Raw genomic sequence first — 16,113 nt, forward strand, 5'->3', positions numbered from 1 at the left:
ATGATCTCACGGTTCGTGCATTCAAGCCCCACGTCGGGCTCTGTGCTGACAGCTCGGAGCCCGGAGCCCGCTTCGGATTCTGTGTCTCCCTCTCTCTCTGCTCCTCCCCCGCTCACGCTCTGTCTCTCTCTCTCAAGAATAAATAAACACTAAAAAACAACAACAACAACAACAAAGTCTCTGCTTTTAATTACTATCTGAAACTGCTTCATATATATTATAATATAGCCAATAATTTAGGAATCTTGAAAGAGAATAATAATGTACTCTATAGATATCAAATATTATGTAAAATTTTAATATTAAAATAAGCCATTGATTTGTCTTCACTTCAGCCATGTCCAAGAATTCTGATGTGCTCGGCTTCATTGTCTGCACATCACTGGGTAATTAATAATAAATAATAATCGTGTCATATTTAGTATATTTAAATAAATATTTAAAGCATGAAAATATTTAATATATTTATTAAATTTAAATGTTTTAAATTTAAATAGTAAATGTAATAGTTACTGTAAATATTTTCTCTAAGTTTTTTGTTCCTTTAAATAACTTGGGCTAAAACGCATAATACAATAATAAAAAAGAAAGTACCATTATTGTATTTTAAAACAGCATTAAAGTATTTGATACAGATTTTTTAAAAAAGAGAACAGGGGGGACTTAATTATTTCACTTGATCTTAGCCAAGAGGCTGAGAAGCGATGGGACTTAATTATTTTATCCCTGTTGAACATGGTGCTTCTTTTTGTGGGCAATGATTGCAGTTTTCATAAAAACCATTCTTTCATGTCTGATCTGAAGTTCTGTTTTTTTAGGATCTTTCAACGCACTTCTTAGAGAACTGGTAGCAGAATTCACTTTGACTGACAATTCAGCCAACACAACGACTTCCCTCCTCAGATCCCTCTGCCATTATGATGACAGTGTTCTTCTTGGTTCCTGGCTTCAAGAAACTGATCATAAATCAATTGAAGACCAGGTAGCAAACTACACAGGGAATTGAAATACTACGTCATCAAAAGCAATGGGGCTGTTACAGATTGTTATTTAAAAAGGAAATATTTCAGACTAAAGTTTAATTTTATTTTAGCTTTCTTAGACATTTAAAGATCGCTTCCTGGTGGTAGAAAAAAATAGTGAAAAATGGTGAATTTCTTACGTTCTTTTAAAAAAAGACTTACTAATGCCTCTTTTAGTGAGTTTTCGTGAGTTGAAGTTATTCCTGATATTGTTTTGCTTACACATTGTAAGGTGGTCAATATACAAATGTTAAAATGAATAAGTATTTTTTTAAAATTATACAAGGTGTTACTGATGGCTTTTTTTAGTGGCCAAATAATATTTTTATCTATTTAACATTTTTCAGATTCAATCATTTTTGTTTTTCTCTTTTTTTTCAAATTCAATCATTCTTGGTTTTTTTGTGCTGTTGTTACCTTTTTTCCTTCCTCTCATTCTGTTTTTCATGCCTAACTAATACTTAGTGAGTTTCTTAAAGTAGATTTTGAATGATTTTTATGTCCTTCTTTTTGTAGCTCCAGCCAAACAGTGCATCTGGAAGTGGGGCTCTGGAGCACGACCCATCCTCCATTTACTTACGAATCCCTGCTGGAGAAGCTGTGCCTGGTCCTCTCCCTCTTGGGGTTTCAGTCATTGATGCTTCCGTGGCTCTTTTTGGTGTAGTGTTTCCTCATGTTTCTTACAAACACCGGTTAGTATAAAATCAATCAAATAATTTTAGTTTAATATAAACTATACCAGAGAGGAGGTGGGTGGGGGGATGGTTTAAGTAGGTGATGGAGATTAAGGAGGGCTTTTATTGTGAGGAGCCCTGAGTATTGTATGGAAGTGTTGAATAACTATATTGCACACCTGAAACTAACGATTACACTATGGTAACTAGCTGCAATTTAAATGAAAACTTTTTAAAAATAAAAATAAAAAAATAAAATAAAAAATAAAAACACTTTTTAAGTATTTAACATAATAAAGCTGTCAGGAAAAACATATATATAAATTATATTTAAGCAATAGATTTTCCCATCTCGGTTACCTGCAATAAGGTAAACTACTACTTAAATAATAGGCTTATAAATTTAATAATGTAAGTGACACATACATGATGAAAAAAATTGCTTGAAAATTCCACATAATTGAAACTTTTTAAGATCTGGCTCTGTGAACTGGCCTCTGACATCCATTGTCTTGTGGACTGTCTTAAAACAGCAAGATTTTCATTTCAATAATTCGTTTGCGAGTTTTTAAGTAGGTTTTCCATATCTTTAATTAGAGACATCACTTTGCTAACTCTTTTTTTTATTACTGAAGAAGTTAATGAATGTGAGGTCCATTCTCTAATAGTGTTTGTCATATGGTTTAGTCTGGGACTTAGGAAACTAAAGTAACAGGTTGTTTTTCTAATAGGAGCATTTTGATTTGCTGTATTCTGTGTCCACAGACACTATCCCTAATTTTTGTAGGCATTTTATCTATTTATGGTGGTTTTCTCAAGAGGAAGAGTGAAAATGAATTAGTGTAAGACACTCATAGGTAACTTGTTTAACAAAATATGCTTTTAGGGGTGCCTGACTGGTTCATTCGGTGGAGCATGTGACTCTTGATCTCGGGCTTGTGAGTTCAAGCTCCACGTTGGATATAGAGATTACTTAAAAATAAAAAATCTTTTTAAACAATGCTTTTGAGGGGCACCTGGGTGGCTCTGTCGGTTAAGCGTCCGACTTCGGCTCAGGTCATGATCTCGCGGTTCGTGAGTTCAAGCCCCGCGTCAGGCTCTGTGCTGATGGCTCAGAGCCTGGAGCCTGTTTCATATTCTGTGTCTCCCTCTCTCTCTGACCCTCCCCCATTCATGCTCTGTCTCTCTCTGTTTCAAAAATAAATAAACGTTAAAAAAATTTTTTTTTAATTTTTTTTTTTTTCAACGTTTATTTATTTTTGGGACAGAGAGAGACAGAGCATGAACGGGGGAGGGGCAGAGAGAGAGGGAGACACAGAATCGGAAACAGGCTCCAGGCTCTGAGCCATCAGCCCAGAGCCTGACGCGGGGCTCGAACTCATGGACCGCGAGATCGTGACCTGGCTGAAGTAGGACGCTTAACCGACTGCGCCACCCAGGCGCCCCAAAAAAATTTTTTTTTAAATAAAAAATAAATAATGCTTTGAAACATTGTTAGGTTTGTGTATAAAGATAACATAAGTATAAAAATAATGTAAATATTATCTTTAAAAAATGCATAGGTTACTTGGTTAATTGCTTTTTAATTTGAGGAGAAAAATTTCCGTGTAAAATTTCACTTTACCCAGGTATCTTTAAGAACATTGGGTTGTCACACAAATGAAGAATATGAAAGGGGAAAGAATCTCATAAAGCATCTACTTTAATATCCTTGTTTTAAATCAGGAAATCCAGGTCTAAGAGTTTGTGGTTTTCCCAAAGTTACACAGTTAGTTATGAGAGCTGTAAGTAGAGTCCAGGATTATTTTGACTATATTAACTCACTTTTGTAGAACAATGAAATAAATTACATTAACAATTAATAACTTAAATATCCAGTGATAGAGGAATGAGTCAATCAATTATGGAAGGTCAATAGGTTAGAATTTTTTTTTACATGGACAATGTTTTGATACGCTCCTTACACAATGTTAAATGATAAAAGTAAAATAAAAGGCAAGAAGTGACCCCAGTCCTTTATTTTTTTTAACATTTTTTTTTTCAACGTTTATTTATTTTGGGGACAGAGAGAGACAGAGCATGAACGGGAGAGGGGCAGAGAGAGAGGGAGACACAGAATCGGAAACAGGCTCCAGGCTCTGAGCCATCAGCCCAGAGCCTGACGCGGGGCTCGAACTCACGGACCGCGAGATCGTGACCTGGCTGAAGTCGGACGCTTAACCGACTGCGCCACCCAGGCGCCCCCCCAGTCCTTTATTTTAAAGAAAAGACCTGAGAGGAGCCTGGGTGGCTCAGTCGGGTAGGAGTCCGACTTTGGCTCAGGTTGTGATCTCACAGTTTGTGAGTTCGAGCCCTGCATTGGGCTCTCTGCTGTCAGCAAAGAGCCCACTTCAGATCCTCTGCCTCCTTCTCCCTCTGCCCCTCCCCCCCTCAAAAATAAATAAACATGAAAAATAATGATTAAAAAAAAGACCTGAAAGAAAATGTATCTGAGGGTAAGAGTAGTTATTTCTGGATGTAATTTTTTGTTACTAATCTTCAAATTAAATGAAACAAATATTTTATAAAAAAGAAAAAAACATTTTTTAAAGTAAGGTTTTTAAAAAGGTTATGTATTTGAGATCAGTCATAGGTAAATCATGCTTCTGGTAGTGTTGGAGACCCTGTGTGTCTTCTTATGTGTATGCTTGAAAGCAATGCCCAGTTTCCTCATCCTTAGAAGATGTGGGTCTATGTCAGAGCAAGTATTAAGTAGTCAATTTTAGCCCCCAGTAACTCTCAGTGGAGTTTTACTGAAGGATTAGATGATTTCTTCCTATGTGATATTTGAAGAATACTTTGACCTGAGACCTATGGCCTATTGTAAATTGAGCTTAAATCCTTATAGTGACCTTAGGGAGATCCTGATTTCCTACTTTAGATCATAGTTATTTTGGTACTGAATCCAACATCCCGGATTCCTTTGCCCATCTGATTTATTTTTAGAAGAATCTGAAATGATCTCATTCTCTTATCGGAATAGTCTCAAATGGCTGTGATTTTTTTTTCTTTTTTTTTTTTTTTTTGCTGACTGTCTCATTTAAAAAATTTGAAATAAAAAAAACTTCACTTCTGATTTTTTACATTAAAAGAAAAAAATGACCAAAGCTGAATCCCTTTAAAAAACCTCCCAGTTGGGGCGCCTGGGTGGCTCAGTCGGTTGAGTGTCCGGCTTCGCCTCAGGTCATTATCTCACGGTTCGTGAGTTCAAGCCCCGTGTCAGGCTCTGCGCTGACAGCTCAGAGCCTGGAGCCTGTTTCAGATTCTGTCTCCCTCTCGTTCTGCCCTGACCCTGCTTTGCTCTGTCTCTCTGTCTCTAAAATAAATAAACATTAAAAAAAAAAAATTTTTTTTAATAAAAATAAAAAAAATAAAATAAAAACCTCCCACTTAGCTTCTGAGAATAGGACATGAGGTACAATTTTCTTCCATGTGAGTGTATTTTGAAAAGAAGAAAAAAATTATGCCTCATTTAAAAATTTCCAACTGAATCTTCTACACAGATGCATAATTAATGATTGCTAATTCTGTTCAAGAAACTTGAGCACCTACTGTATACCAGGCACTTTATTAGATTCTGGCATTAATGTTAACACTGAAATTATGACCTTATTTTGTTCATTGAAACTTAATATTTAGTCTCTTGCCTTGTTCCACTTAAAAACCGCATGCCCCTATATCAATTCAGGAGGAGCTCGGGTTTGAACCAGCTTCAGGAATGAAATAAAAATGAGACAGCATGGGGCATTATTTGTTACCAGTTAGCTTATACTCTTTTTATGTATCTTTTTTGAGCCATATTTGAATAAAAAGTATTGCTAATGTGATCTTTATTCTATTATCATAGATTACAAATGTTGGACCACTTTGCTGAATGCGTTAAACAAGCCAAAGGCGTCCGTCAGCAGGCTGTGCAGCTTAATATTTTTACTGCTGTTCTTAGTGCACTAAAGGTATTTACTTTTAAAACATAAGTATTCTGGGTGCACCTGGGTGGCTCATTTGGCTGAGCATCTCTTAATTTTGGCTCAGGTCATGATCCCACCATTGCGGGAATAGCTCTGAGGCGGGCTCTACACTGCATGTGGAGGCTGCTTAAGATTCACTCTCTTTCTGTCTCTGTCTCTCTGTCTCTCTCTCCCCACCCCCCTTCCCCCTCCCTCCCTCTTCCTCCCTCTCTCTCCCTCTCCCTTTCACCCTCTCTCTCCCTCTCCCTTTCACCCTCTCTCTCCCTCTCCCTTTCACCCTCTCTCTCCCTCTCCCTTTCACCCTCTCTCTCTCTTTCTGTCTCCCTTCGTTGGCCCCTCTCCCCCACTTGAGCACGTGTGTATGTTCTCTCTTTCAAATAAAATAAATAAAAATTAAAAAAAAAACATAAGTATTCTGAACTAAGATTTTAATTAATGCCTTTAATACGGCAGGTATATCTAGACCATTATGATGATTATATGTATATCACTTGAAAACTGTGTTTTTATATTAGTTTGACTAAATTATTAGAAACTATTTATTAGACTCATTGCAATTAAATAAGTGTTTTATAGTTTAATAATGTTAAAGTTCATTTTTTGATCTGATCTTTCAGATTTTATAAGTTCTAGTAAGTTCTCTTGGAATTTTCAAAGATGTCTGACTAATAAAATCTTGTATTCTACTTGAGGTTAACTAGATAAAGTTTGAGTTCCATTTGTGGTTTAGACCATAAATCAGGAGAGACTATGTTGTACAGCTGAAAAAAGGCTACATTTAGAGACCGTGTTGTGGTTTAGATCTCATAGGTTTATGTCTTAAGCAGTTCCTTAACCTTTTGAACCTCGGTTTCTGTATGTTTGAAGTGAAATAACCAATATTTTGCCTATCTCTCAGAGTTCATGGACTGTTCTCTGCAGCCTACAGCCTCTCATGACATATTTGAAAACTTTTTTATATTATTCAGCACTAAGCTTGTTATAAGGTTTACCGTTAAAATGGCAGCAAATACAAGTGTTTAAATGGGCGTGAATTAAATTGTGTTTTGTAAACATCAGGGAAAAGGGACATAGGCATTGAATACAGAAATAGAAGTTTGTATCATTTATATAGCTATTAGTATATGCCCTATTTAGAGACCATCAGCTAATACGAACATCTGAGTTTTTTAAAAAAGAATTGGGTAGTCAGTCTTCCTTAGTGGTTGGAAGGTGAGTGAACCAACTGTAATATTGCTCTACAGTATACTTTTCTTCATAGATTTGCTTGCTAATGCTCCTGCTATGGCTAACATTTTCTCCAGGCACCATGAGTTGGATTTTTGGTCTCATGTAAGCTAAGTTCCATGTTCTAGGTGTACCTAGAACAGAGATACTAACATTTAATATGATGAACAAAGTGTATCGATATTCAGTTACTGATTATTTTTACCTTATTTTATCTTTTTATATATATTGAATGTACTCTTGATGACATAATTATCTTCTCTGGAATTTTTATAGAAACATGTCAAATTTTCGTACTTATCAGCCTTTTTCCTTACCTAAAGTTCTAATGGTAAATGTCAATTAGTTGAATACCAGTTGACTTAATAGTATAGCATCCTTTATACATAAAAGCAATACTTTTATATAAAAAGCATTAGTCTTTGGATAAAGACACGTCCAGAGATTGTTCATCTTAGGGCTGATTGACTATAACCTTGTTATATATCATGTTGTGAATCATGTTTAGGAAAATGATTAGTTTAACGGGTATTGATTCTAGGCATAATATATGCATATGAAAGATGGCTGAAGAAGGGGAGCAGGTAGGTGAATGGGTAACATAGGTGAAGGGGACTAAGAGGTACAAACTTTCAGTTACAAATAGGTCATAGGAATACAGCATGGGAAATATAGTTAATATTGTAATAATATTGTACATTGACCGATGGTGACTACATTTATCATGATGAGCATAGCTTAATGCATAGAATTGTCTAATCATGATGTTGTATACCTAAAACTAGGTTTGTACAGTATGTCAACTGTACTTCAATTAAAACGAAAAGATGGTTGATACATAATACCCCTATTTTATAGTAGCATTATTTACAATAGCCAAGATATGGAAGCAGCCCAGGTGCCCATCAACTGGTGAATGGATAAAGAAGATGTGGTATATATACACAATGGAATGTTACTCAGCCATCAAAAATAATGAAATCTTGTCATTTGCAGTGACATAGATGGAGCTAGAGAGTATAATGCTAAGTAAAATAAGTCAGAGAAAGACAAATACCATATGATTTCACTCATATGTGGAATTTAAGAAACAAAACAAGCAAAGGGAAAAAGAGAGAGAGAGAGAAACTACTCTTTTTTTTTTTTTTTTTCAACGTTTTTATTTATTTTTGGGACAGAGAGAGACAGAGCATGAACAGGGGAGGGGCAGAGAGAGAGGGAGACACAGAATCGGAAACAGGCTCCAGGCTCTGAGCCATCAGCCCAGAGCCCGACGCGGGGCTCGAACTCACGGACCGCGAGATCGTGACCTGGCTGAAGTCGGACGCTTAACCGACTGCGCCACCCAGGCGCCCCAAACTACTCTTAACTATAGAGAGCAAACTGGTTACCAGAGGGGAGGTGGGTGGGCAGATGAGTGAAATAGGTGATGGGGATTAAGGAGTGCACTTGTCATGGTGAGCACTGGGTGATTAAAATAAAAACTTTAAAAAATTAAAAAATAAAAGATGGTTGAAAAAAGGTGGGTGGAAATACATGTATATTTACAAAGATTGCAGCACATCTTTTTCTTTTATGTACTGTGAATTTTGAATTTGCCCCCTTCCCCCACCCCCTTTTTTGTTTTTAATAACCATAGGGCCTGGCTGAAAACAAAAGTACTTTAGGACCTGAGGAAGTTCGTAAATCTGCTCTGACTCTGGTTATGGGCGCTCTTGACAACCCAAACCCCATCTTAAGATGTGCAGCAGGGGAAGCTCTTGGAAGAATGGCTCAGGTGGTTGGGGAAGCAACCTTCATTGCTAGAATGGCCCAGTATAGCTTTGACAAGTAAGTGGGTCTTTTTACTGACAAGTAAGATTCTCATAGAGACAAAGATGTCTTTTTAGTAGTCAATAATTATATTAACTGGGTGATATGCTTTCCACATGGTATAGCATATGACAAGATATTGTGTGTTTTTTTATAATGATTTTAATTTTCAATGCAGTAATTGTTTAAACTCCAGAACCTGGGAAAGTTGTAATATTATAGATACTTTTACGGTGGTCAGGTTTCAGCCTTTGAATATTACATAATGGAATCAAGCAGATTGTTAATATGACCTCTCTTAGTTAGTTATATGTACTCTGCTCTGAAGACGTGTTCTGGAAGTCCCTTTCTCTTATCTCTGCTCCTTACATTACTCTTTTTGTTAATTATTCATTTTTTGGAATAAGCCATTCTTTTTATAACTGCCAGCAAGTTTATCATCTTTTAAATTATCCCTGAAAAGAGGAAAGTTGGTGTTAGGTTTTAAGGATTTCTTTGCATATTAATTAAAAAGAGTGATCTCAGAGTTCCAAATAAGTATGATTAAGATGATGCCGTTATTAATGACTCTTGGTTGGTTGTTAATCAAGTACTTAAAGTAGACAAGTTGAAAATCAAGTGTGGTCAAGAACTGATACTTGAGTTATGTAAATTAACCACTGTATATTTTGAGTACTAATTATACCAAACTAGGCCATAATCTTTAATGAGTGAGGTGGGGGGGAAGCAATGGTTATGAAGCAGTAGTTCTGAATAAAAAGTATTTTCTGAATTCTTGGTTATATGAGAATGGCTTTTCCCTGTCTTCAGACATGAGCAACAATTTGGTTATAGGGTAATGCCCCAGTGTGTTGTTTGAATCACTAAGGATAATATGAGCAAGCAGAAGATAAAATAGTTCCTGACACTTGATCTTCTGTAGGATGACTTTTACCATTTTCTAACAATAGATCAGTTTTGCTTTTCCAAGTATGTCATTGATTCTGAAATCCAACTTCCATTAAAGATTTTTTAAAATATACAACCAGTCTTACCTGTTTAATGATTTGTGCTCTGTTAATAATAGGTAAAATAGGAGTTTTACACATCCAATAACCCCAACAAACCCGAGGTGGAATAAAGACAAAAGAAAAGCATAGCATAATCAAATTTCATAAAGCCAGTGATAAAGAGAATGTCATAAAAGCAGCCAGTTGGGGGAAGACATCACGCAGAGGAACAAAGATAACAATTTCAGCAGGCTTCTGATTATAAACTATGCAAGCAAAAGGCAGTAGAGTGACCTAGAACTTTATAGCCAGTGAAAATACTTTTTTAAAACTGAAGTTTTAATAAAGACTTTCAGACTGTGAAAAGTTGGGAAATTCATTGCTTACACGGTGTACCATAAGAAGTGTTAAAAGAAGCTTTTTGGGAAAAAAAAAAAGATGACAGTAGATGAAAATTTGAGTGTAACATACAGAAATGAAGAGTGCCAAGAGTGGTAGGTAAGTAGATAAATATAAAGACTTACTCTTTATATGTCTGTTTTAAAATGACCTATTATTTTATTCTCATTTATTTTTTATTATATTTTACTTTTGGTTATTGTTTAGTTTTTATTTCATAATCATAAATTTAACTCTGCAATCCAGCTAAACTTGGAGGGGAATAAGGAAATTATGGAACCCACAGAACTGCAGCAAGATACAAAGATTACAGCGAGAGCAGACAAGGGCAAAGGAGTGCTCTCTTGAGCTACAGCAGGAATGGTCTGGTAGTTAAGATAAAACACAAGTCAAATTTAATAGATTTGTCCACAGTCAGCAATGCTGATCTTCTTTCTGGTCTTGCCATTCCTGGACCCAAAGCGCTCTGTGGCTTCCACAATATTCATTTCCTCTTTCACTTGCCAGAGACCACATACTTGCCATCCAACCACTTACTCTTGGCAATGCGGATGAAAAAACTGTGAACTGTTGTGTTGGGTCCAGCATTTGCCATGGACAAGATTCCAGGACCCCTATGCTTCAGGATAAAATACTCATCATCAAATTTCTCCCCATTGATGGACTTGCCACCAGTGCCATTATGGTATGCCAAGTCACCGCCCTGACACATAAATCCCAGAATAATCCCATGAAAGCAAGAACTTGTATAACCAAATCTTTTCTCCCCAGTGCTCAGAGCATAAAAATTTTCTACTGTTTTTCAAACTTTGCAGACAGCTCCAAGGTGACACAGCCCAGGGGCTTACCATCCATGGCGATGCTGAAGAACATGGTGGAGTTGACCATGGCTGAGTGGCACAGGCAGCTCCTGGGCAACAGAGTTTGCAAGCTATTTTTAGTCGCATTTTTTAAATGCCTTGGGAAGATAATTGACCCTTTCATGCAAAAATGATAATGTATGGTAGGATTTTAATAGAGAAGTAAAAATACATGACAGAAGTGCAAAGAATGGGAAGAGGAAATGGTGGCATACTCCGTGTACAATATACATGAAAGAATATAATATTCTTTGAAGGTATATCATAATGAGTTAGAAATGTATAATGTAAACTCCAGAGATCCTACTAAAAAACAAAAATGTATAACTAATAAACCAATAGTGGAGATAAAATGGAATCATAAAAAATACTAAATCCAAAAGAAGATGGAAAGAAGGAAAAAGAAACAAACTGATGTGACAGAGCTTGAATAGCAATATGGGAGACTTAAACCCAACCTGCTGATAATTACATTAAATATAAATGGTCTAAACATTACAAGTAAAAGTTAGAGTTTGTCATATTGGATAAAAAGCAAAATCTAACTGCTATCTACAAGAAACCCCTTTAAATCTAAAGAAAGAAATAGGTTAAAAGTAAAAGGATAGGGATAATATACCAGGAAAACACTAACTCAAAGGAAGCTAGAGTGGCTCTGTTATTATCAGAAAAAGTAGATTTTGTAACAAAAATTGTTACCAGAATAAATGAGTGCTTTCATAATGATAAGAGGACCAATTCCCCCCCAAGAATACATAGCAATTCTCAATGTATATGTATCTTATGATATAGTTTTAAAATACATGGAACAAAACCTAATAGAAGTGAAAGTAAAATAGACAAGTCTAAAATTATATTTGGTGATCTCAGCATTTCTGTCTCAGTAACTAATAGAACAGACACTCTGATTATTAAAAATGTAGATTTTACCAACGCTGTCGTCTAGCTTGGCCTACTGACATTTGTAGAATACTTTATTTACAAAAGAAGCAATATACCTTCTGCCTTTCTCTCTCTCTCTCTCTCTCTCTCTCTCTCTCTCTCTCTCTCTCCCCCCTTATTCTCCTTATTCTCCTTATTCTCATAATTCTTTTTAAAAAAATCAGGTTTGGATTTCATTGAGTTTTTCTATTGTCTTTCCATTTTCTCTTCCACTGATTTCTACTTTATTTTTATAACTTGCTTCATTATGCTTACCTTCAGTTCAGTTTACTTTTCTCTTTCTAGATTCTGAAGGTGGAGGTTTAGATAATTCATTTAAAACCTTTCTTCTTTTCTAATACAAGGATTTTGATGCTATAAATTCACCTTGATACACACTTTAGCTGCATACCATAAATTCTGATATGTTTTATTTCCTTATTGGCTCAATTAATTATCTATCTTGGTAAATGTTCTATGGATACTTGAAAAGAATTACCATTGGTGAATTTTATTTTATATAAATATATCTCAATAAAGCTTATTTTTTAAGTAATCTGCAATATCTTCTTTTTATATTTTTTAATTCATTAAATATATTTCACAAAGAAAAAGACTGATGCATGTTAAAGAGGTTCAGATCATAATTATAGAGAATTTCATAAGTTAACATTTTCTGTAATTTTTGTAATTTCTGTAATCTAAATTTTTAGATTTTTAAAACCAGTTATAAAAGCAATTCGTGTTTATTTAAAACACCAATAATAAAAATATGTTTCAAATAATTCTTAACTTTTCAAGGAATAATAAATGTTAAAAACTGAGAAGTTGTGATTCTTCTTTCAGATTTTCTCTAAAATTAAAATGAAATATGTGACTTTAGCCAACCATTTTAAATTAATCTCTGACTCTTGGTAGGCAGTGGAGAAAGAAGTAATCATGATTGTAGTCTTTTCTGATTTCCACAATAAATCCCGTTTATGGTGTGACTCATAATGAGCTTGTTATTGTCATAGGGAAATAGAAAGGCCAGTCCCTGAAGCATATAATTATTTTCCCAGGTTGAAATCAGCCCGAGATGTTGTATCCAGAACTGGGCACTCATTGGCTCTGGGTTGCTTGCATCGTTATGTTGGTGGTATCGGCTCAGGACAACATCTGAAAACCAGTGTCAGCATTTTATTGGCTCTAGCACAAGATGGAACATCCTCTGAAGTCCAGGTATAATGCTGATTTTGTTTCATTATGACATTTTTAAATAATATTTTTAGGACTGTCATTTGTTTTATAAAATAGTAATGATTCTTATAATTTGTTTGGAAAATGTTACTAGGGTCTTTGTTTTATGAGTTCTATTTGTAAAACTGTAGAACAGGAATTTGTATTTTAACCTAGTCTTGAATCTGTCTTATTCTGGGAATTTAACCCATTCACATATATTTCTCGAAATATAGTTTCTTTTTATTAATTTACTATCTTTTGTACTTGTTTCCTCTTTTTTTGCATTTCCTTACATTTGCTAAGTTTTTTTTGTTGTTGTTGTTGTTGTTGTTGTTGTTATTTTTGAGAGAGAGCAAGAGCAGGGGAAGGGCAGGGAGAGAGGGAGACACAGAATCCAAAGCAGGCTCCAGGCTCCAAGCTGTCAGAACAGAGCCCAACACAGGGCTCGAACCCACAAACTGAGATCATGACCTGAAGTCAGACGCTTAACCAAATGAGCCACCCAGGCGCTCCACATTTGCTGAGTTGATCAAGTTTGTTTTAATGGCTATCCTGTCTCTCTTCCCACTCAGACACCAGTCAAAGTCTGGGTTTTTTGGTTGAATTTTCAAGTGTTCTCCTGGAATTTTTGTTTGTTTATGCTCGAACATTTTATATACAAATAAATACAACCACAACGAAAGGCAAGAGCTTCACATGTCTGAAAACATACTACACTAAGGATTTGCCACCATGCACTGATGCACCTAAAAATATTAAGAGTATATGACTATAGTAGCATTCAGCTTGCCAGCTTCATACTGGGACTGTAAGTTGGGAGAAGAAACAATTCAGTTGCCATTACTACATACCATTAGTTTGTTGATAAATTAGTTCCTTCACAGTTAGACAAGAAGCAGTAAATCCAGCAGAGGCTTCCAGTCTACAGGCTTAGTTTGCCTTGACTTCTTGGTAAAAGTTTCCAACTGTGTAAAGCCCAAAATTCCCAAAAAGGTTAGAAACAAAAGTTAAGTAAGCTTATTACTTGTTAGGCGCTACACTTTTTTAAAAAAAAAATTCTGTTTTCACAGTAGACTGTGAGATGAACTGCAAGATCATGACCTGAGCTGAAATCAAGAGGTGGAGGCTTAACCAGCTGAGCCATCCAGGCACCCCTACATGATTCTTTTTATATGAGAGGACATTTTACTATAATTTGTATCAATTGCATTCCCTCAGCACTACTGTATATCTGCACAAGAAGAGTACAGTAGATATTCTTAAGTTTTCCCTAATTTGTCTTCTGTTTTAAGAATCCTCACTCAAGGAGCATCTGCGTAGTTCAGTCAGTTAAACGTCCCAACTTTTGATTTTGGCTCAGGTCATAATCTTAACGGTTCATGGGATCGAGCCCTGTGTCGGGCTCTGCACTGCACGGATCCTGCTTGAGATTCTCTCTCTCTCTCTCTCTCTCTCTCTCTCTCTCTCTCTCTCTCTCTCTCCCTCTCTCTCTCCCCTCCACCCCATTTGCATGTGCACGCTCTCAAAACAAATAAACTTTTAGAAAAGTAAGATGTTAGTAGTTACTAAAATTGAAGTTAAAAAAATCAGCTCAGTATACTCTAATTATTCCTTACAACTAAATGAAATCATATTTCATTCCAGACATGGTCTCTTCATTCACTCGCTCTTATAGTGGATTCTAGTGGCCCAATGTATCGTGGATATGTGGAGCCAACATTATCTCTAGTTCTTACCTTGCTGTTGACTGTTCCACCTTCACATACAGAAGTTCATCAATGTTTGGGTAGATGTTTGGGTGCCATAATAACTACGGTTGGCCCTGAGCTACAAGGTGAGTGAATTCATCTTAAATGAAAGGAACTACACTTTGCTGTCTTTCAGTTTCCTGCATGTCACTATCATGTTGCTAAATGAAAACTTATAATAATAATAATAATAATTACTATGTACTGAATGCTTGTTATTTACCAAAGACCTATGCCTCTTCTTTTTACATATGGTATTTAATCTAATGCGTACACCATACCTATAACTGACTGTTATTTGAAGTTTTGAGCAGAGACAGCCTTTCCAAATTATATTTTACCTGGATCCCCATGAAGACAAGATGAAAGTGGAGTCCCTGTGTCCCGGAGTGCCATCCACTTGTCTTCATGGACTTTTGCTTCACTGTTTTCTTTGAACTCTAAAGCTCAGGATCAAAGTTTGAAAACCCACTGCAATAAAGGGGATAATATTATGTAATTTCTCTGTGAGGAAGCAAACTCAGAGAAGATAGGTATGATCCTAAGGCCCGCATTCTAACCACACAATTCCACCGACATAATTTTACTAAAGGTTGAATGAAACATACAAGGCAGAAAATTACTGTGAATTTATCCTGAATGTACCAGCCATTTTCAAAATTTTCACTTTTTTCCCATCATTCAGTAAATGCTTTAAGTGGGTCAAGATGTTTAGGCACATTATCTAATTTAACTTTGACAACATTCTGAGATAGGTATATCACTCCATTTTATAGATGGAACTCTAAGGCTGGGAGAAGTTAAGAACTTTTCCAAGTTTTGTATAGCCAGTAAGTGGTTGGAGCCAGAGGTGAAGCCCAGATCAGTTTCCTTTGCATGCCTTCTTAACCACTCTGCTGTCTGTGTTGCCTCCATCCAGACAGATATTTTAAAAAAAGAAGCCAAAATAAAAAGATCTTAATGAAGAATGCTAGAAAGTGGAAAATACATGATTTAGACATGTCTTTTTTCTTGGACTCAGTGTCCTCTTTGAGAAAGTTGATAATTCTTTCTTTCAGTGTTATCATAAGGATACACACAGGATAAATATACAACTTTGATTAAACATAGGTGTTTACCAAGTGCTTTCTAATGCAGTGATAAGGAGGCAATGTGTATTTCAAATTAGAAGTGACCCTATGATTTCCTTATGTCTATAAAATTATTTTTTATTTTACATTGGCAAAAGTTTGA

The 16,113-nt window shown here is 35.7% G+C and overlaps 1 protein-coding gene and 1 pseudogene across 3 annotated transcripts in view; one reads left to right on the forward strand and one right to left on the reverse strand.

Moving 5' to 3' along the window:
• Positions 1–16,113, forward strand: part of HEATR5B (HEAT repeat containing 5B) — a 99,698-nt gene that overhangs the window by 26,638 nt on the left and 56,947 nt on the right. For all 3 annotated transcript variants that reach the window (XM_045447122.1, XM_045447124.1, XM_045447123.1), the window contains exons 15-20: positions 819–982; positions 1,539–1,714; positions 5,583–5,688; positions 8,570–8,760; positions 12,973–13,132; positions 14,777–14,966. In XM_045447122.1, the coding sequence (XP_045303078.1) occupies positions 819–982; positions 1,539–1,714; positions 5,583–5,688; positions 8,570–8,760; positions 12,973–13,132; positions 14,777–14,966 (987 nt within the window). The remainder of the gene's footprint in view (positions 1–818; positions 983–1,538; positions 1,715–5,582; positions 5,689–8,569; positions 8,761–12,972; positions 13,133–14,776; positions 14,967–16,113) is intronic.
• LOC123581240 lies at positions 10,503–11,018 on the reverse strand (annotated as a pseudogene).

Source organism: Leopardus geoffroyi, chromosome A3 (genome assembly GCF_018350155.1).
Source record: "Leopardus geoffroyi isolate Oge1 chromosome A3, O.geoffroyi_Oge1_pat1.0, whole genome shotgun sequence".
Lineage (NCBI taxonomy): Eukaryota > Metazoa > Chordata > Mammalia > Carnivora > Felidae > Leopardus > Leopardus geoffroyi.